The sequence below is a fragment of the Daphnia pulicaria genome, chromosome 1, assembly GCF_021234035.1.
Source record: "Daphnia pulicaria isolate SC F1-1A chromosome 1, SC_F0-13Bv2, whole genome shotgun sequence".
Taxonomy (NCBI): domain Eukaryota; kingdom Metazoa; phylum Arthropoda; class Branchiopoda; order Diplostraca; family Daphniidae; genus Daphnia; species Daphnia pulicaria.
This window is the reverse complement of record NC_060913.1, coordinates 16,253,687-16,275,790: the sequence shown is the minus strand read 5'-3', so window position 1 is coordinate 16,275,790 and position 22,104 is coordinate 16,253,687. Positions and strand designations below refer to the sequence as shown.

The 22,104-nt window shown below is 42.4% G+C and overlaps 1 protein-coding gene and 1 long non-coding RNA gene across 2 annotated transcripts; one reads left to right on the top strand and one right to left on the bottom strand.

The window, feature by feature from the left end:
- Nucleotides 1-4,699: 4,699 nt before the first annotated feature.
- Nucleotides 4,700-8,443, top strand: LOC124343035 (uncharacterized protein K02A2.6-like). The gene is made up of 3 exons (XM_046796183.1): nucleotides 4,700-4,738; nucleotides 5,895-6,335; nucleotides 6,386-8,443. The coding sequence occupies exons 1-3, from the start codon at nucleotides 4,700-4,702 to the stop codon at nucleotides 8,441-8,443; spliced, it is 2,538 nt and encodes an 845-aa protein (XP_046652139.1).
- Nucleotides 8,444-9,775: 1,332 nt separating this feature from the next.
- Nucleotides 9,776-10,043, bottom strand: LOC124321130. Its single transcript, XR_006914154.1, has 2 exons — nucleotides 9,974-10,043; nucleotides 9,776-9,874 (listed from the first exon to the last, which is right to left on the bottom strand). It is a non-coding gene; the product is annotated as an uncharacterized LOC124321130 (long non-coding RNA).
- Nucleotides 10,044-22,104: the final 12,061 nt, after the last annotated feature.

Here is a 22,104-nt window from a genome sequence, read left to right as displayed (position 1 = left end):
CAGAAAAATTTGGAGGAACTATGTTCATTGTTTTACTTTCCATTAAAGCACATTAAGGAACTTTCCCAAAAAATGTAAAGCATGACTAGCTTTCTACTGATTAGTGATTAAAGCAAAGAAAATGGATATTAGTTGGCTCAGTTTCAGTAACTAGCATAATAATTAAATATAAATTAGCTCAATTTCAGAAATTAATGGTAATGGGGTTTTTTTTTGGGGGGGGGGGGGGGGAGAGGGGGGCCGATACGATAGTCCCGTAGACTCCGATCCACGGCGCAATAGGCGCGACCGCGAAAATTCAAAATTATCCCTGAGGTATATTTATATACGAAGGTCCTTAACAATATAGGGTGTGGGGTATAGGGGGTAGGGTAGTAGTAGCTAGTAGTGAAATTCAGAGGGTTTAATGTCCATTTAGTTATCCTTTATACGTTTCTTCCCTGAATGACCAATCGTCACCAAATTTTGTACATAATTCTGTCAAAATTTGATACATGTCCTAACGGGGTTTCATTTGTTTTCATTACTGTTTTAAAAATTTAATTTGCGTACTTGTTACCTAGCTGGTTGCCGAATCCTAGGCAGTGAATTCGCTTTTTTGCGTAACCTTCCAACTGTCAGTGCATGCTCAGCAGTGTAAACAAAAAGAAAAAAAAAGTTTGGATCTTCCCTAGCAAGACAAGTTTTCTGCTATGGGAGTGGAGAGTATTAATTATTTGATTTGGTTTTTATGTTCGATTTCGATTTCGTCTTTTTCTTCTTTTTACTTTGTATTTTCCCACTTTTATTTTTTTAACCCTTTTAGTTTCATAATTAACTCTTTTTGTTTACTATTTTTTATCTTGATTTTAATAAATTTGGTTGTCAGTAAAATGTCTATGCCTCCTTTTTTAACAGTTAGTCATCAACCAAGAAGTTGAGGAACATTTTTAAAATGTTAGATTATATTCATTTTGAAGCTCTGGGTCATCTCTCCCTTCTTCCTCTGTCCTCTCCTCGGTCATCAAGATCTTCTTGCGGTCGTGAAGAGTTACCACCGATCTTCCACTTCCATTTACCTCCGAAAGCTTATTAAGAGGAATTTTTCAAAAATTTAGTTTTCTTTTCCGTATTGATCGAGATTCGAACCCCGAACCATGCGAATGGGAGCCTCGGTTGATGACCATTAGACCATCATTGTTACATAAATAGAAGGGAAAAAATGGGTATGATGGTAGTTCGCTATCTATTAGCCAAGACTCATGTAATGCAACATGTGACCGCATGATATAATTGTATTGTTACTATAGTAATAAGTGTTACTTTAACTTAATCTAAACATGAAGTGCGACGTGGGGTGGCGGGGCGAAGCGTCCGCCACACCTAAGTCGCACCACTCATAATATTATGAGTGGTGCGACTTCGAATATTACGAATATTATGATAATATTGACAGATTATTAGTCAATTAGTTAATAAGAATCAATTAATTTAAGAGAATAAAGGGAAACAAAATTTTCCAAACATAATAGTATGTATTTATCTACTATTTAACCTTGATTTTCTGTCTCCTTAACGTTTAAAAACATTCCCGAAGGACATTACCGAAGGAATCTTGTTATTGCGTTACGACTTACCGAGTCGAAAAAGTGCAATCAAAATAAAATAAAAATGTTTTTAATGATATGGGCGAGAACTCAGAGTTTTCCCCAAACCCGTGTCATCTAATCCCTTTTGACAGAAAATGTGACGACATTTAAGTTAAAAAATAGTTAGAGACACTTCTTTCAGTTTTTCTATTCATTGTCAACATTTTGAGTGACGAGAGACTAGATTCTCCGCAGCACAAAGAAAATCATTGCAATAAATCTGTCGTTTCAACTTTCAATACGCCCCGTTATCTCCGTTCAAATGTTTGTTTATCCCTTTCCACAGCACAGCACAGCCGGAGAAAAAAGTTCCAACTTGTTCGCGCGGCTCAATTATCATAATCGATCCCCTTTTACTTTTTGGGGTTTCACTAGACCCCTGAGTTCACACGGTTTTTTCGATCTGGAAATAATAATAAAAAACCCGAAATATTTCGTTTTTGTTTTTTATTCTTCCACGGCTTTAAATACATGATTTAATTGTTATTCATTTGTGGTCTGTTTTATTTCAGCCCACCAGCTGGGCCATTTCTTTTGTTTACGTGATGAACAAAATATTACTATAGACGCTGTTATTACAACACAAAAATATATCCTCCTTCTCGGCTTGTGTTTTCTGTCTTTTACGACTGACTTGTGTATAGGGCTGTGGCCCGGGCGATGAAAACCCGGGCCACCACCCGGGCTGAACGAAAAAAAAACCAACCCGACTCGACCCACCGAGGCAGTTTTTTTTTAGGGCGGGCTACGGGTTGAACCCCCGGGTCCGCGGGCCAACCCAGCGGTGGCGCCATCTAGTAGTCACATAGAGAAGCTCGTTATTATTCTATGCCTGCGGCCTCAAGAAAGACCTAAAAATATTGCCGCCAAATGCTCTACGAGAATTTCGTAGCATGAAAAGTAGGATAAGTGGTAGAAAAGGGCGTTCAGGGGTGTTCAGAAGACAGAATTGACGTGTCATTGTTGGAAGAAGAAGATAATTAAGAAATTTAGGGAATTTTTTAAATTTTGTAAAAAAAAGTGTGTTTGACCCGATTTTTTACCCGGGCCGCTACCCGGCCGGCAAAAATTTTTTGACCCATGGGTCGGCCCGGGTCAAACCCATTTACTCTGTTGGCCCAACCCACTCCGACCCGCGGAAGACGAAAAACCTATCTAAAAAACCCATAAAAAAACCGCTAAAAAACGTCCGGGCCACAGCCCTACTTGTGTAGTTCTGCGAAATATGAATTTTTTAAACAAACAGTGATAGAAAAGGGGGTTGTTTTGAAGTTCTGATGTGTTTTCTATATATATTAGTTCGTTATAGTGTTGGTGTTTAACTATGTCACTGTCTAATTATGCCAGTGGACTGAGTATCGAGGCCAAAACACGTTATTTGGGAAAGTTACAAATGTTTAACAGTGATTGTCCATATTGTATTCCTAATTCTTTGTGGAAACACGGTTTAGACTGTTGTCCAATTGTTCCAAAAATTGCTCCCTCAGATATCTTCATATATCTTGTTGAAACAAAAAGCTAACAAAACCATGTAGCTGGGTTGCTGCAAGTCTGCATGGTTTCGTCACAGATTAATGAACAAATAAGCTGTACTGAGGAAATGTGTATCTGGTCTGGTACCTATTCAAAGCCGGTAATTTTTGTGTTAGTTTACTTATGTTTATGAGTTTATGACGATTAACTTATGACCAGGACGTCAAAATGATCAGGAATCAAAAGAGTGGCTGACATGGGGGCTATTTGTAAAGAAAAATTACCAAAAGTTAGGGCACCAACAAAGGAGGAAATATCAATTCTTCTTTGTAAACTGACTGAAATGCCCGGCAATCCTGTCGCTATTACTGAGAACTCAAGCAATTTCATTCCTGCAGCTCTTAAAATCACTTTACCAAAACCTATTGGTTCTTTGTTTACAATTTACCTAATGGGTAGTACATTGTCGGAGCTTATCAAAAAGAGTAATGAGCTGTATAGCCAAATTTCAGTCACTGTAGAACAACAAGAAGCTATTTCCTCCCTAACTGCAAACCAGAGCGATAGAAAATACTGGTTCCTGTAGTGGGCTTATAGTAGCGAAGGAGATCGCTATTCAAAATGTAGTAGGATCTATAGTAGCGAACGACTTCGCTATTAGCCACAGGATGGCGCGAGTAGATAGACTAATGGGCCCGGTGGTTAGCGAACTAATTCGCTATTGTGGAAAACTGGCCACCTGGCCGAGGGGCTAGTAGCGAATGAGTACGCTATTAAGACTGAGCAGACCGTTTTCAATAGCGAACCTTTTCGCTAATGGACGTTGATTAGCCAACTTCTTCGCTAACCAAAAACCTCTTGGAGAACAATTCGCTAACCAAATTTTTTGTTTGAAACATTTTCATTCGCTAACGTAGCGAGAGTGTGGATACCCAAGCATTATACATACATTGCAATCAGTTTTATACGAGAGAGAAAGTGCTTCCCCTGGTAGCACACTTACATCCATCGTCTATCATATAGATGTCTTAATGTCTAAATCAAATCTGATCTATCTGCAACCTAAATTGGACATCACATGGATACTCAATTTACTACGGCCTTATGCTATCTTCGTATAGATGTCCTATAGATCTACGTTTCTCATACGAACACGGACATCCATTTGTGTCTAGAAATTAGACGCTTAACAGACAGACGTAACATGACGTCTATGAGATGTCCAAATTATCTGTCCACAGGATAGATGAGGAAGACAAGGACTTTACATTTTCATAATTTTAACTGCTAGTATTAATTTAAAGCCGTTGAACAAAACACAGTTAAATAGTAATAGAGAGTGGTGTAGTGGGTAGAGCACTGGAGTACCACTCCAAAGAACGTGGTTTCGCGCCCATCGAGAGACGTTTCTTTTTTTCTTTTTGCTTAAATTTAAGTCTTTTGAAGACGGCTGTAAGCCGTACCCATTTGGATGTCTTACAGCGCGACATTAGTATAGACATAGGCAATCCTATGGACGTCGGGTTAAGACATCTCACTCGGCTGCAAAAGATGGGCGACGTACATCCTATAGATAGAGGCGTGCTACCAGGGTCATCATGGCTACAGAAATCCTATCATGCCCGGCCGCAGATACGGTATTTAGGGAAGAAAAAGCGTGATCGAACTCCCATTCAGAGATGGGAGGAGACATATTTACAGTAGAGGAGGACGTGATGTACGCGTCAGTTTCTTTCCCTATATTTACATGTGTGCTGTCGGACTCAGGTGGGACTGGAAATAAATGATCAGCGAATGCGTTTGCGATTTAAATAGGATCAGTAGTGGGACAACCGTTGATAAAAATAGAAGCTGATAGGGGAATAGACTTTGTTTTGCCCGTAATTGCGCAAGCGCTGCTAAAGTGTCGGTGGAGGATGAAGTAAGCTTGAATTCTGACCAAGATTTTTCTTTTGCCCGCCTGAGCTCTCTTTGGTACGTAGCCTTGGCCAGACGAAAACGCGAGCCGTGTTCTGCATCTCCTACTCTAGTTCAAGCTTTGTATGCCACGCGAGCTCTAGTACGGAGAGCGCACAACTCCTTGGACCACCAAGGCATATTTTGAGCTGCGGGATTTTTTTTTACACTGGAGATCTTTGCTGATTTAGCACATGTCGCAATCGAAGAAGCAATTTGATCAGCATATAGCTCAATGGCAGAGTGTGTGACAAGAGAGTCAGCACTCGCCCACCGCTCGATTTCGCTATTTAGTTTAGTGTAAAAAAGTTTATGATCAACGACGTCAAAAAGCGGAACCAGGTTTTTTTAGCTTTCGCACAGCTATGGAGAGCAGGCGAGGAGATAGAGATTTCAAAATATATCGTCGTAAAATACAGTCGTGGCTGAAAGTTTGTATACCTTGTGCTCAAATATACGCCTTTTTACTCTGTATTGGCGGGTAGTGTGAGCTTATCACAAGAGAAAGGGGTTGTTATTTGTGCGCATTTTTCCTTGTTAACCCAAACCCCTCTACCCCCTCTTTACTTAACTCTACCTCTGAACATCACTAAGTATTTTACCGCGATGCGGCAGACGGTTAAGCAACCCTTTACATGACGCTAAATGAATAGAAAATAAGGCTGATAGACAGATTCTATTAATTGCCATCATTCTGTCACACCACCGTTTAATTCTAGAACTCTTGCTAATCAAGCGTTCGTAAATTTCATTTTGCGTTCCGTAAAAGGGTTGCTTAACCGTCTCCCGTTTCGCGGTAAAATAGTCAATCAATCAATCAAGATTAATTTCCTCCAGACGGCAAATCGCCGCAAGGCACCGTATGTTTATGACGGAATTGTTCCTCCAGATCCGTCACCAGACGACATTCAGCGTATTGGGAACGATATTGCCAGTCAGTTCGACGACGTCTTTGACCAAATAGGCTCACTCAACTGCATGGAAGGACCGGAGATGATTATCGAGCTGACGGACGACGCCACCCATTTCTACGTCAACGGATCCAGGCCACTTCCCTTCGCCGACCACCCGGCTGTAAAGAAATTGCTGGACGACTACGTCGAGAAGAAAATCATATGCCCTGTGACCGAACCGTCGGACTGGGCGGCTCCACTCGTCGTAACACGCAAGTCTGACGGCTCATTACGCATATGCGTCGATCAACGCGTCTCAACCGATTCGTGCGACGGCCAACTCACCCCACTCGAGCACCGCGGGACGCGGTGGCAGAAATCACAGGTGACGCGAAATTCTTCTCGACGTTTGATGCGGCCAACGGATATTACCAGATTCCCCTATCACCCTCGTCGCAGCATCTCACCGTTTTCATGACACTATGGGGCAGGTACAAATATTTGCGAGCTCCGATGGGGTTGTGCAGCTCCAGTGAAAAATACAACCCGCGCGCCGACCTAGCCTTCGAGAACGTCAGCATCACCATCCGGGTAGTGGACGACCTGCTCCGATTTGACAATTCCTTCCCGGAACACGTAGCGGGAGTATGCGCGGTGTTGTCGGTGGCCAGGAAATCCGGTATCACCTTCAGCCTGAAAAAGTTTCAATTTGCTAGCACGCAGCTCCAGTGGGTCGGTTTTCAAATCCAACCGGGAGGCGTATCCGTCGATCCAGAAAAGTTACGGGCCATCTCGGATTTCCCGAAACCTACCAACATCACGGAGCTGCGCTCCTTCATGGGGCTCGTCGAGCAACTTGCCGGATTTTCTACAGAGGTAGCAGCCGCAAAAACGCCGCTGCGCCCCCTTCTGAGCTCCAGAACACCTTTTTTATGGACAGCCGACCACGACCACACCTTCGAAGCGGTCAAGGCGGCTCTCGTGGCGCCACCTATCCTAGCGCCATTTGATCCGGAGATGGAGACGTCGCTGCAGGTCGACGCTTCTCGGAAGAACGGCATGGGCTATGCGCTGCTTCAACGTCACGAAGACATCTGTAAACTCGTCGATGCCAACTCTAGGTGGTGCACCGACACAGAATCGCGTTACGCCATTGTGGAGCTGGAACTGGCAGCCGTCGAATGGGCGATGCGTAAGTGCCGCCTCTATCTCCTTGGATTACCATCATTTCAGCTGGTTGTGGACCATCAGGCCTTGGTCACTATTCTGGACAAATACACCCTTGATGCGGTAGAAAATCCCAAACTCCAGCGTTTAAAGGAGCGGTTGTCCCCATTTGTGTATTCGACCACATGGCGGAAAGGACGGAGCCATTCCATTCCGGACGCCCTATCCAGGGCTCCTGTGAACGACCCGGGACCGGACGACGAGATGGCCAACGACGACGTTCAGTCTTTTGCCAGACGTGTGGTGATCCGCCAGGTCAGCAGTATGCAACAGGCCAACGACGAAATGGAGGAGGACGGCATCGACGAGGAGTCTCACCTGTCCGACCCCATGCTAGACGAATTGAGAGCAGTAGCTGCATCGGATAGCGATTACGTCGAGCTCATGGCGGCGATAGCAACGGGATTCCGGACACCACGCAATCAGACAGACCTGGGCGTTCGTCAATATTGGTCTGTCCACGAAGAACTATCGGTAGATGACGGCCTCGTCCTCTTCGGCCGCCGCATCGTCATTCCACGGCCGGCCCGCCGGGAGATCATCCAAAAGCTCCACGCGGCCCATCAGGGCATCGTACGAATGAAGCGTCGGGCGCGCCAAACCGTCTTTTGGCTGGGCATGTCGAACGACATAACCTTATGGGTGGAAAGCTGCCAGGCATGTCAGGAGCGACTCCCGCATCAACAGAAGGAGCCTCTCATACGCGACCCCCTGCCAACACGGGTATTCGAAGATTTCTCAGCCGACCTTTTTCAGGTGGGCCCGCTACACATCCTCGTCTACGCGGACCGCCTGTCCGGATGGCCCATCGTTCACCAATGGCGCCACGACCCGTCAGCGCGGGAAGTTACACAGGCCGTCATTGAAAATTTCGTCGACCTGGGCGTTCCCGTGCGGCTGAGGTCCGACAACGGCCCACAGTTCGAAGCCCACAGTTCCCAAACCAAATTAAGCCAATGGGGCGTAGCGTGGGGCAGCTCTTCGCCACACTACCCCCAAAGCAACGGCCAGGCGGAGGCAGAAGTTGCAGCGATGAAGGACCTAGTGACAAAAATCTCATCCCACGGTGATATCACGTCGGACGAGTTCGCCCGCGGAATGTTGAAATTCCGAAACACCCGAGAGAAAACGGCAAGTCACCGGCGGAAATGGTTTTCGGACACTCGTTATGGTCCATTATTCCAGTGCACCGGACGGCATACGCCACTCATTGGCGGTCAGCCATGGAAGGCCGTGACCGGCAAACAGCGATCGACGCGGAGGTAAAATTCCGTTACGACGAGCACGCTCGCTCACTTGCCCCGCTATCATTGGGCACCCACGAGCGGGTATGGGAGCCTAAGACAAAGCTTTGGGACAAGGTCGGCGTCGTGGTCAGCATAGGTCGTTATCAATCCTACCGGATAAAATTTGCAAGCGGGAGCGTGTTATAGCGTAACCGAAGATTCCTTCGCCCGATGGTAGCTGTTCCGAATTCAATTGAGCATCCAGCACTTCACGGTGGCGATGGCGCGGGTGACAGCACGGATGGTCAGCACGCGGCAGCCGGGCAGACGGACGGCGATCAACAGGACAACATCCCGGGCGCGCCTCTCCCCTCCGGGGCCGCAAGCAGTTCGGTCGATACATCAGCAGACGCGGGACGGCAGCCCATACGTCGGGGCGAACGTGTACGAAAGAAGAGAGTGATATTTGATGTGTAATGTACTGGCTGAATTTCCATTCATGTAGTTTTTTTTTAAAGGGGGGAGCATTCTTGTGTTCAGCTGTTTATCTGTACTAGACATTCTAGACCTACCACGTCGACCGCCAGAGGTCTCCCACCCTTGCCACGGGCGATGCGAGAGGCTTCTTGTCTCGACCGTCAGTCTCCTTTTCCTTGTGCTCTTGTGCGTATGTATGCGAATCGAGTCTCACGTTAAAACAATCACGCCGACGTATGACGGCGTCGACCTACTTAACAGGTACAAAAAAGGTCTTGAATTCAAATTAGATTTATTGTCACTATATTTTTTCTTCGTATAGATTGTGACCTGTGCTAACCATTGGACAGAAGGAATAGAAGAAATGTCTGGTAAAGTTTTGAAAACTCCTTAGTTTTTACATCTTCGTGTGTGGAAGCTGCTATTTATGGAGGAACATTATATTTTCCGGGGAACCCATGAAAAAATGGACCTGCGATCTGTTGGAAATTGTCTAATCAAAACTATTTAGTCAGACCTTATCTTTTGTCGCTGATCTGCCAATCCTTATCATTTGTGTCGTGTAGATCTGTTTGTCTTACCCTGGTTAAATACAAAAGTTAAAGCAATTTTTTAAGTTTAGTCAATTTTCATGGAATGGGGGAACTAGTCAGATAAGGTCTAATTACGACGAGATCAGGATAGCAATTTGTGATCCAAATTACGTCGTTTTGGTGACGGCAATGAGCAGTCCGCGTTTGAATGTCGTAACTGTTGGAATCATACATTACTTCAGAGTGAGAGGAACGATTGATAGATGGCGCAGGTTGACCATCCCATATAGTCGGCCTCCTTTTCTACACATCAAGTTGCTGTTTAGTATCATTCTCTCCCTGTCTACTCTTTCTTCTTTTTCCGACCACGCTAGAGAAAGGTTATCCCTAGACCACGCTCTGATTTCTTTTTCCATTATTTTATGCTTCACGTTTACCTGGTAATTTTATTGAAACAAAAACTCTGAATTCTGTGTATGTGAGAAGATGTAATTGCTTGAAGTGCAGAACGTTATCGTTGAGTGCACATGAAGCTTATCATTATTCTATTGAAACTAAACTCTTAATTCTGTGTATGTGAGAAGATGTAATTGCTTGAAGTGGAGAACGTTATCGTTGAGTGCACATGAAGCTTATCATTTGTGTTCTTGTGTTACAAATCAATGGTATGTGCTGATCCTTATCGTTCACATTTCCACACGTGTTTTTCCATCCACACATTCATGTTGTCTTATCCTGTTAATTCAGAAGCTCCACACAAAGTGGAATGAATTATCCTGTTCTCAAGAAGAAATACAGAAGCCTCTAGATAACTGATTCTGTCTATTTTGTTCAAACTCCAACAATAACAACAAATATTTGATAACGTCCAAAGGCTGTTCGAATTACGACGTCGTACGGAGTGACATTAGGATGGGTGACATGGTCTGTCCTATTGCCGTCGGATTAGACGTCCGACTCAGACGATTCGTATCTGTTCCGTCCATCCTATGGATGGAGGTGTGCTAACAGGGTGCATTGCACACGTGAAAAAGAGTCAACACTTGAATAATACGAATACTTAAGTGTTTTTTTTACATAACCTCAAAGTTCGAGTCAATGTTCTGTTCGAGACGTGGTTTTTTGTTCTTGTGTATAGAAGATTCTTCAACCAGAGACACAGAGTACTAGAAAAAAAATTAGTAATAATTTAAAAAAAATATATTATTTTTAATTACAAAACACAACCCACCTCAGCGATTGGCCAATTGACACCAAGATGAATTTCCCCCTAATTTTTTTTCGGCAATTCGATCGCTATATTTTTTCAGCCAAAACTCAATCAATTACCAGCCTTTGCATAAATCGCTTGGCATTTCGTCGTTACCAGGGCGATTCTTTTGACAGGAGTGAAGAAGAATTGCTAACTTCTAAAACACAATTACATAGATTTAATTGGGTTTAACATTACGAAATCAGTCAAGTTACCAATATTAAATGTCGTCCTCTTCTCATGTAAAGTAAAGATGTTTACAAATTTCGTAACGGTGAGGCAATAATTTGGACACGTACTGATGGTATCCCTGACCCATTCGACCAGTTAAAAAACCAACACTCTGATTGAAACTTTCTACAGTACAATTGCATTTTAGAAATTGTAATGTAGCACAACACATTTTTTGTAACAGTAATACTTTTGGAAATGCAGTGGTCATAAAAAACGAGTCCATCTTCTTCACATATTTTTGTCCTCTCTCCAAGATAATGAGACAGCATTGAATTGCAACAAATTAAGCAATTACTATGATTACTTGGAAACAATAATCATATTAATTTAATACAACCATCACGTTGCAAAAACAGGTGATCGGAAAATTGATAGAATAGCTCGCATGACGCAAGGGCACCATCCCGTCCGGCTCTTCCGCACTCCTGATAGTATTCACTGATTAAGCTTGGCATAGTAAAATGAAACACGAACCATACGCCTTGAAAACAGAAATTATTTTTTTCAGAATTGAAAATTACATTTCAACGAGGATATGATTACTAGGTTTGTTCACACCAATTAAAAATGCGTCATCTGTGAATAAACAACCGGAAACGAAACTCACAACAAAGCAAATTTACAAAATGTTTCAATTTTTAAAATTAGGGATTTAAATTTAAAAAAACAATACCTTGCATAGACCCGCCATTCAATTTCGCTGAGTAGAATTTCTCTCGCTATCGGGTTGACCAGCATGATATGGTGCCGATGAGAAACCAAATTTTGGAGAAGTATTATAGCTTCAATTGCTACTTCATCTTTTCCAAATTTCTTCTGATCAATTGGAAAAATAGATACGCTGACCAATGAAATGTAATGATCAAGGGTGCTGTTCAACACTTCGTATCCCCGTTTTTGCAATACAAGAAAATTATGGCAATTACTTAAAAAAAAAAAGCAATTGTCACTTCTGCTGATGAACAATCACTCTCTTCCAAATTTTCCAACCATGAATATATTGACTCATGCAGATCCAAAGAGCAATTAACAGCACTAAGAGTATAAAAAACAATTGTTTGAGCCATCATCTTATTTCAATTAAACACCACAAATGGAAATAACCCTAAAATAACACTAACTGATATGTGTACTTGCGATGAAACACGAGAATCGGTATAATTATCCTTCGTCGGGGTCTTTGGTATCGCTTTTTGGGAAAAAGCGAACATACAAAAACAAACTAATTATCCCAAAAGTTTGCTCGGCCATCCCTAAATACAAATCCAAAAGGAAGAGGAGAGATGCTTTCGGAAAGAAAATATCATGCAATAGCGAAGAAGAGAGCATTCTGAGCATTCAGGTCTACACTATACTACACTTTGTTGAGGAAATATAAATTTTCCGGACCAAATATAATTCACAATTGAACTTCAAATTTTGGAACCCACATTTTTTGGACAAGGAAAGATTTGAGCAATACGTATGGTTGTAGAAATTGCATTACTGAAAACGAATGCACTAGAAAACTGTTGTCGACTGTGAAAACATTTATTATTCATACGTTTTAAATTTTAACGTGCTTTTTTTAATTCATCTGTGTGATGATCATGTCATGTCATGCGGTTCCAATCTTTGCCTCAGTTTTCTGCGTGCCCTTTTAATGTTATCTTCAATCATTAAAAAGTGTTGCGCAAATCAAATCAACCGTTACAAAAGATGATTAACTGTTTGATGAATTTTTTCATATTGATGCAGCTTCTAAAAAAAATCTCTATGATACGAGGGAATATCGATTTAAATTACAACATGATACGGCTCTGTTCTTCCCAATCCGATTTCATCTACAAAACAATACAAGGAATGCATCCCTGGTATCTCAGCTCTAAGGAGCCAAGTAAATGTGTACATGTAAAATCACAGCTACCACGTGAAGCGGACCAACAAGCGATCGGTAGCGTGGCGCTGTAATAAGCACACAAACCCGAATTTCTGCCGTTCTTGGGTGTCGCAATGCGATGCCAACTTCACCCTCAGAGTACCTCATACCTGCCCAACCAACCTGGACATCTCTAGGGATGCTTCAATTCTCATGAAAGCGAAGGCACAGGCTATCAGCAATCCGCTAGCCTCTGCTAGGGCAGTAGTAGAGAAAGAAATGATGGTGGAGTTCGCAAAAGATCCATCGCGAAATCTCCCAGTGAAGAACAACCTTATTAGAGCGGTGCAACGAAAGAAGCAACCGAAGTTTCCCAAAAACCCGACGGATCTTCACTTCGATTGGGGTAAGTGTAAATTTTATCGTTTTCATTATTTGCAATCATAAATATTATTTTTGATGATAACAGATCAATATGGCAGCTGCATTCCGGTTGGATATTTCCGCCGAGATATCGCTATCACATCGCGGGAAAGAGTCGACCGACATTTGATATTCGCCACGGATTATCAGCCCTCCCTTTTACGTAAGGCTAAGAGGTGGTACGGAGACGGCACTTTCTTTATATGTCCTGGGCCGTTTTACCAAGTCTTTGGCATTCATGTCTTCATCCGCCATGGAACATTGAGCAAGCAGGTATCAATAAGTCGGAACCGGGGATCGAACCTTTGTCCTTTTGAATAGGTTTCTAATGCTGTAACCATTACACCACAGGTTCCTGTAATAACCATTCTCATGTCGGGTAAACTAAAAAAAGATTATGTTGCGGTATTTGCTGCTGTTCTGGAGCTTCTGAGCCAAGATGGCAAACAGCCTAAAGTAATGGAATTCATGATGGATTTCGAGGCGGCTATGTGGCAGGTAAATTCCATTACAAATCCAATTCCACTGCAATTCCAATCCAATAAACTATTCTTGTATAGGCATGCAAGGAAGTTTTCCCTGCGGTCAAGCCAGTGGGCTGCTCCTTCCATTTGACCCAGTCCTTTTATCGGAACATCAAGTTAATAGGGCTGGCACCATCTTATCGGAAGGACAGTCAGACTCGCAAAACCTGCAGGGAATTACTGAGTCTCTACCTGCTGCCAGAGGATAAAATCGCCAAAAGATTTCAACAGATCGAAGCGGCAGCAAATGGTCTCATGCTGAGATTTTGCAACTATATCGACACCACATACATAAAAAGCACCGTTTGGCCACCACAAAATTGGAGCATGTTCAATCAGCATGAACGTACCAACAACAACGTCGAGGGGACTCACAACAACCTGAAAGCTGTTGCTGGTAACTGTTAGTTTATATCCCATTATCTTTTTTCTCATTATTATTTTTATTCTAGGGCCTTCATCTATCAGTCTCGTCACTTTCATTCTCAAGATGAAAGACGAGGCTGAGAAAATACCAATGACGGCCAAGCTCCTTTCCCAAGAACAGGCCCTGAGACGGTTGAACAAAAACGCAGAGTCGAAGCAGCACCACCTGACGGAACTGTGGGCTTCCTATAGCCGGGCCGATAATCCCATTTCATCTAAAGAACTGTTGGAGGCGCTTGGAAATCTCACGCATAAGTTCTCCAGGGCCCAACTAAGAGAACTCCGGAATGCCAATGGTCTTGACGAGTCTGATTAAGACTATTTTTTTCTCTACCTACTTTATCTCATTTTATTTCTACATTCATTTTATAAGCTGGTTGTGCTACGAGCCAGCAATTTCGATACAGCTTCATGTCTGTATCTATTCTGATCAGCATTTAGCGGAATCCCAATTACTGTGTTCTTTTTTCATCGATTCCAGCTCCCTTTATGTAATGTAAATAATTCGATTACGCATAGTAGGTATTCAACTCATCTTTTTATTTCCAATTAAAAAATAGGCCCGTGTGTCGTCTTTTTTTAGGCCCGTGTGTCGCATGAAAAAAAAAGAGGGCCCGTATGTCGGGGCCCGTATAGCGGGGCCCGTATGTCGCACATCCATGTAAAAAACTTATCAGTTATTTTCATTTTAAATATTTTTTCGAATGTGAGGGGAGATTTTATTTATGGTCTACGGTATCGCCAAACAGGAAATATATATACTTATTCAGTTCCGTCAACTTCTTATTATGTTCGAGTGGGTAGTTTATTGAATGATTCTTTGCAATAATCTTGGCCTTTTATTAATGTTAAATCTAAAGTGGTAAGAGTTTCGTACTTTGTAGGTTGCTCCATAGAAGTGGATGGTACGTTTGTTGTGTTTTCTCTACTTATGGGGAAAGACATCAGATATAAATCTTACAAACTACTGCAGGACTGTGGTGCAAAATTTAAAAAAACGAAATGATTGTAGACGTTACTGTTAAACGAGTGTTATTGTTAAACATGAAAAGAAATAATATAATTTTTTGTTAAATCGTTTTTAATTATATTTAAGGCGGAGGTTTAAATATGTGTCTGTAGTGTGAGAAAAATGAAGTAATTATAAAAGAAAATATAACTGTTTCACATTTCCCGTCAATATTTCTTGTTTAATATAAATCCTTGTTGTAGTTATTGTTAGTAGTCATGCATCGTAGTATCCTGATAATATTGTGTTTTTCAGGCACTTGTTGGTTAGCTGAAGTGGTGATTATAGAAGCTTTTCAGAAAGTATTTTTAAAACTCCATTGTTCTTTTCAGTTTCCAGCAACCGTCCGGATCAGCCATGGATCAGCCGTTCGTTCAAAGGGCTTGCTGGCCTCTGACGAAAAAGATAAGTTTTCATCTAGTTCACCACTTATTACCAGTTCATGAGCTGTACGTAGCGTATACTTCAAAATATACTGGTAATTTTCCTGTTTTGGTTGCTTTATTTAGGCATTTGGTTATTTTAACAAGCCATGAATAAATATAAATCGTATTTTGATTAAACTTGTTCTTTTTAGCTTCCAGCAATCGCCCTGGATTAGCCATTCGTAGCATTGACTTGCTAGCTTCTGACAAAAACATTTTTCATTTTGATTCCTTAAAAATGCCAAGATAGGAGCCGTTGCGTCCAATTCAAAATGTCCTGGTAACATATACCTGTTCATATTTTTTTTTTTTTTTTGTAAACTAGCTTGCTGGTTATCCAAATTATAATTTTCATTTCTTATTTAGGTGATCGTATCGTGAGCCAGTTGATTCGTAAGAGAGGTTTTGAAGCAGGGAATAGAAATTCCATAATTACATCTCAGCCAGGTGGTATGATATTATGTAATTATTGGTTTAATATAATAGCTGAAGACATTTCATTGCCCATTTTTTTCTTTGTTTGAGGAATCTTTGGAAGAGTTTGTTCAAATATCCAATATCCATCTCCCACTATATGATACATCATTGATACCTTGGATCTGCTGTCCTTCACTAATTAAAGAAATTGGAAATGCGACTGATGAAGAATGAGGACCAGGGGGGGATACGAGTTTTTTTTCTAAATATATTTCTCTTAAAACCACGAATGAATTCAATTCTTTCGACAAGAACATGATAAATTATACCTAATATTATTTATCTTAATCTTCTTGCCAATCATCTGTTTTTTTATAGCATACAGAACTTTGGTACTATTACTATAGCAGTGAAAAACATTTTTATTTCGTATAACGTTCAACCTTGTCAGTTGTCTTTACAGTTTCCATATTTTGTACTTCATTTGAGACAATTCACATCCGTTATCATATAAAAATGCTGGTGGTCATTATTGGGGTACGCCACCGTATTGGAATTGAACAATGATGAAAATCATTGCAAATGAATTCTTGTTATTCGTTGCCACTTATACCATCTCCTTCATCTGTTCTATGTGAACTTGGAAGCCAGCATATTGGTAAAATAACAAGCAGTGTTCAAAATAACACTTGACAACAACTCTATAATAAGTATTTAATTATTATAGTGTTGTCATATTTATCTTTTTTTAGTTGCTGATAGCAATAGAGGCACGTCGAGTTCTGCAGAACATTACTCTAATCCGACTCCTACACCAACTCCACCACCTTTCCTATGTCAATATGGAAACAGGGGGTCATTGCAACAGATATATCAACATCCATCTATGAAAAGAAACCTTCGTGGTTTTCCTGATAATTAAGATTCTCTTGTTGGCGTTACGGAGAAAACTACTCGTGGTAACTCTCGGGACTTTCCCCTGAGTGATCCTTTCGTAGTCGTCGGGGTATGAATCAATTTGAGCATATCTGATTAAGGCGTACCGAGCCGTAAGCAACTCTTCGTATGTGAGTCGCTTGAATGAACGCTGGTTAATCGCTCCAGGTTTTCCGATCTTTATCTCGTGTAAGTCTTTCACCTCAAACAGGATCTGCTCTCTAATAAGAGACGATCGGAATTCCCTGCCTTTAAGGCAGTCTACCGCTCTCTGAATCATAGCTTGGGCTCTGACCATTCTATCCCAATCGCTATATTCTTGGCGCCAGTCCGGGTGTTTTGGTCGGACCTTGTCCGTCCGAATGAGGTTTGCCTTGATCTCGATAGGCTTATACTTTTCGTATTCTGGAAGCAATTCGGAGCCTTTCCACCAGTTAGAATTTTGGATTTCTTTCGCTGATCTGCCCCGTGAGAGGAGGTCAGCCGGGTTCTTAGTCCCTTCGCAGAAGTGAATCTCAGGGCCGAATTCTCTGATCTTTGAGACTCGGTTTTTTCACCCCGATTTCTGGGGTTTTGTTAGTGGCTGTTATCCAACATGTGGCGATCTGGGAGTCGGTCCAGATATGCGCCTTATGATCTACCCGATGCTGGTCTCGTATATACTTGCCAAGTATTGTAAGGATCGGGTTAACTCACCGCTCTGGCAGAGAGTAGTACCCGAACCCAGCCACGGGAGGGCACCCGCAACCAGCAAACAAGCGGCGCATCTATAGCCCCAACAGCCATAAGCGCGCAATTCAAAAGACGTATGCGCAAACGAGTCCGTTGAGCAAATAGGATCCGCTCACGGACACCGTGATGCTGACTCACGGGAAGTATCCAGTGCCGACACCGTGAGGCTGACTCACGGAAGGTATCCAGTGCCGACACCGTGAGGCTGACTCACGGAAGGTATCCAGTGCCGACACCGTGAGGCTGACTCACGGGAAGTATCCATTGCCGACACCCTGATGTCGACACACGGGAGGTATCCATTCCCAACACCGTGATATCGACATCAGCCGGAGTATCAATCCCAACACGGAAATAACAGCAATAACGAGATCAATCTACGACGCTGACTTCCGCCTTGACCAGTATAAAAGCCCCCTTGTTTCCCTTGTATAACCAGTCTTCTCCGAGCAGGCCTTCACGCTGGTAAACTCTTTCTCTCTTATTATTCTGATATTGAATAGTCGCATTCGTGTATTTTATGTTCAATCTCGTGTATTCAAATACAAACGTCATCCTCTTACAAGTCGTTGCGTCTCAATTTTGTACGAGTAAAGTAAGGCTGGAACGAGCCTTACAAGTGGTGAACGTGCCAAAATATTGAACCTTTCAATTTGTACAAGTGTCTAAACTCTATTGTGCAAATTTGAACATTTTGTGAACTATCTGGAGACGACGACAGTTCGAACCAGAAAAGGAACATCAAGGACCCACATGACCGACAACCGACAACCCAAATTGGAGGTAAATATAAAATCAGACTCACCTTCAAACCAAGTGGTCCCGAAAGACAGCGTAGAAACAAAACCAGAGACAGAACTGCGGAGATCACAAAGGCCAAGCCAAATTGCAGGACGTCTACAGCAATTAAGTACGAGAAGTTTCGAACTCAAACACAAAGTACTAAAGCTTAAAGAAAAGCCAAAAAGCGATAAAAGAGAAACAAAGATCGCTAAACTAGAAAAAGAAATAGCTGGCGTCGATAAAGAATTCATCGACATATACGAAAGAGACAAAACAGAAATCCCGGCATTCGACAAAAGCCTTTCATCAACCCAAGAAGATTACTCATCCGAACAGACAGATAAAGAAGAGGAAATGCCAAATTCCCCAACACCATCGCCAGGGCCACCAGGCCAACAAGGGCCACCAGGCCAACAAGGGCCACCAGGCCAACCGGGGCAAGATGGCCAGCCGGGGCAAGATGGACAACCAGGACAACAAGGCGCTCCAGGGCAAGTTGGCCAGCAAGGACCTCCAGGCAACCAAGGACCTCCAGGAAACCAAGGACCACCAGGACCCCAAGGCCCACCTGGACCCCAAGGACCTATTGGACAAGTAGGCGCCGGAGGAATCGATCCAGGAGATTTCCGAACATTTTCAGCAGCTATGACAACGGGAATGCTAAATCTAGCAGCCGTCAATTATAGAAAAGATATTCCAGAATTCAGTGGCGACCTAGATGACAACACTACATTTGAAAGCTGGCTAAAGAAAGCAAACAGAGTTGGCGTAGAAGCTGGATGGACCGAAGATCAGAAGTTGAAATTTTTCCAGTCCAAACTAAGGAGAGCAGCAGCTGCATTTAATAATTCGTTAGGAGTAAATATCAAAGCGAACCTTGCAGCATGGACAGCAGCCATGGAAGCGGGATTTGATGACGCGACGATACAAGATATGAGAAGAGCACAACTCAGCAAGATAGAGCAGAAATTCAACGAGCGTATACGAGAATACAGACACCGCATCGATGAGCTATACAAATCGGCCTACGGAAGAGCAGCCGCAGAAAGCCAGGACGCTGAAGTAATACAACTAAGAAACGCTGTTAAAAATGAGGCTTTGTTGAAAGGAATGCGCCTAACCATCAGAACAAGCCTATGGAATAGCTTGAAAGCAACGGATACGTACGAAGAAGTAGTGGAAAAAGCACAAGTATGCGAACAAGTCGTGGACTTGCGACGCCTGACAGAGGAATCAGAAGCCCATAAAAAAGCGGAGCAACAAGAAAACGAGAAAAACAAAAACCCCGAATTGCAACAGATTATGCAAGCTATAGCTAACATACAGTTGTCTGCTGGCCCCGCAGGTGTAGCAGCAGGAACGGTAGCACACATATCCGAACAGAAGCAAGAGGGAGAGAAACAAGTCCGTTTTTCCGGAAGGAGCAGAAGTTATAGCCCAAGATATAGAGAAAGGCAAAACCCTGAGGACGTGGACGGACGCACGCGGTATTACCCGCTGGGACAAAGATCGCAAAGTGATAACGACTGGAGACAGAATCGCCGTCAAGGAGCACAAGAAACACAACCACAAAAGAGTAATTCGCTAAATCGTACTCCAGGAAATTGGGATAACCAAAGGAACGGAGGATTCCCGGGAGGACTAGAAGACAGAACCTGTTTCTTTTGCAAGAATAAAGGACACATAAAAAGAGCCTGTCGCAAATACCAAAGATGGCGCGAAGAAAATGTGAGAAGAAATCAAGCTCCCAGAGACCCAACCAGGAGACCGTTCAACAACCACAAGAACGTACGGAAATAATCGCATTCGGACATGTATCAACAAAACAATGCGACCCATCCCAGTGTAAAATACAGTATAAGCCATTTACAATATTAGTGACAGTAGGCAGCAGACGAGTAGCAGCTTTAATAGACACGGGCTCCACGACGAGTGTAATCTCTTCCGACTTCGAGAAACAGATACCGCAATCAGCAAAGAAGGAAAAATCAATAGAAAACCTCAATCTCATAACAGCATGTGGGGATCCAATGCTAAAAGTTAAAACAGTAGAACTGCAAGTGAAATTACACTCGGTGGATAGCGACCCGATTAAAAGCAACTTCCACGTAGTACCAAATTTAGCGGTTAGTTGCATCTTAGGGATGGATTTCATAACAAATCTAGAGTTTCGAATAAACACCGCCAGCAGGCGAATATCATACAAAAATAACGGCAAACAGTACCACATCGTGGCCAAGGTATCAGAAATTCAACCATGCCAAGTATGCGTCATTATACATCAAAAACTCGAAGAAGAAATAAAAGAATTGATCGGAAAAACAGAAATCAGAAAAGAAGATCTCCGAAAAGTACTGGAAAGAAATAAACATATATTCGCCACTTCAGATTCGGACTTCGGCGAAGCCATTGGAGAAGAACATAGCATTCCGACAGTGGGCCCTCCAGTATATATACCACCAAGACGCCAGCCACGAGTGATGTTGCCGGTTATAGAAAAACATGTAGAAATGATGTTAGCAAACGATGTGATTGAAGAAAGTAAAAGTCCGTACAGTTCACCAATCCTATTAGTGAAAAAGAAGGATGGAACAATACGATTCTGTGTCGATTTCAGATTCGTAAATGATGTAACAATCAAGGACAAATTCCCAATCCCTAGTATTGAAGCAATAAAAGACGACTTGAAGGGAGCAAAATATTTCTCGACGCTTGATTTCATCAGTGGATACTGGCAAATACCAATAAAGAAGGAGGATAGGCACAAGACAGCCTTCACAACGCAAAATGGTCATTACCAATTCAAAATAATGCCATTTGGTTTGACCAATGCACCTCCATGCTTCCAAAGAATTATGACTGGAATTCTGAGGAAAGTTATTGGGAAATTTGCATTAGTGTACTTGGATGATGTGATCATATTCTCGAAAACAGAAGAAGAACACATCAAGCATATCGAAGAAATATTTTCCCTCATCGCAAAATCAGGGATGAAACTAAAACTCTCCAAGTGCTGTTTCTTCGAATTGAGTGTACTATACCTAGGACACATAATCTCAGAAGAGGGTTCCGCGACAGACCCAAAGAAAATTGAGGCAGTAAAAAATTACCCTGTACCAGAAAATAAACAGCATGTAAAAAGCTTTCTAGGATTTGTTGGATTTTACAGAAAGTACATAAGACATTTCGGCAAAATCGCCCACCCACTCACAGAACTGACGTCGATTTTGTGTGGGGCACTGAACAAGAAAACGCGTTCCAAAAACTTAAGCTCAAATTGACTACGGCACCCATCTTAGCACACCCGGATTTCACGGAGGAATATATAGTGCAAACCGACGCGTCAGGATACGGCGTTGGAGTAGTATTGGGACAAACCCAATGGGTGGAAGGCAAGAGAAGAGACGTAGTAATTGCATACGGATCCAAACATCTGACTGACACTCAGTCAAGATGGAGCACACTTGACAAAGAACTGTATGCAATAATTTACGCGCTAGAAAAATTCCACACATACCTTTACGGTCCAAAGTTTACAGTATATACCGATTGTCAGGCATTGGTGAAGATATTTAAAAACCCATTAAAAAATGAAACGGCCAAAGTAACACGGTGGGTCCTACAAACACAAAAGTATAATGTGGAAGTGAAGTTTCGCCCAGGATCGGCAAA

What these genes read in the sequence shown, in the direction of transcription:
- LOC124343035 (XM_046796183.1), top strand. Translation starts at nt 4,700, where the DNA reads ATGGCTACAGAAATCCTATCATGCCCGGCCGCAGATACG. An exon ending in CATGCCCGGCCGCAGATACG is followed by an intron (nt 4,739 to 5,894) that starts GTATTTAGGGAA and finishes AATTTCCTCCAG; the next exon opens with ACGGCAAATCGCCGCAAGGC. An exon ending in CGCGGTGGCAGAAATCACAG is followed by an intron (nt 6,336 to 6,385) that starts GTGACGCGAAAT and finishes GGATATTACCAG; the next exon opens with ATTCCCCTATCACCCTCGTC.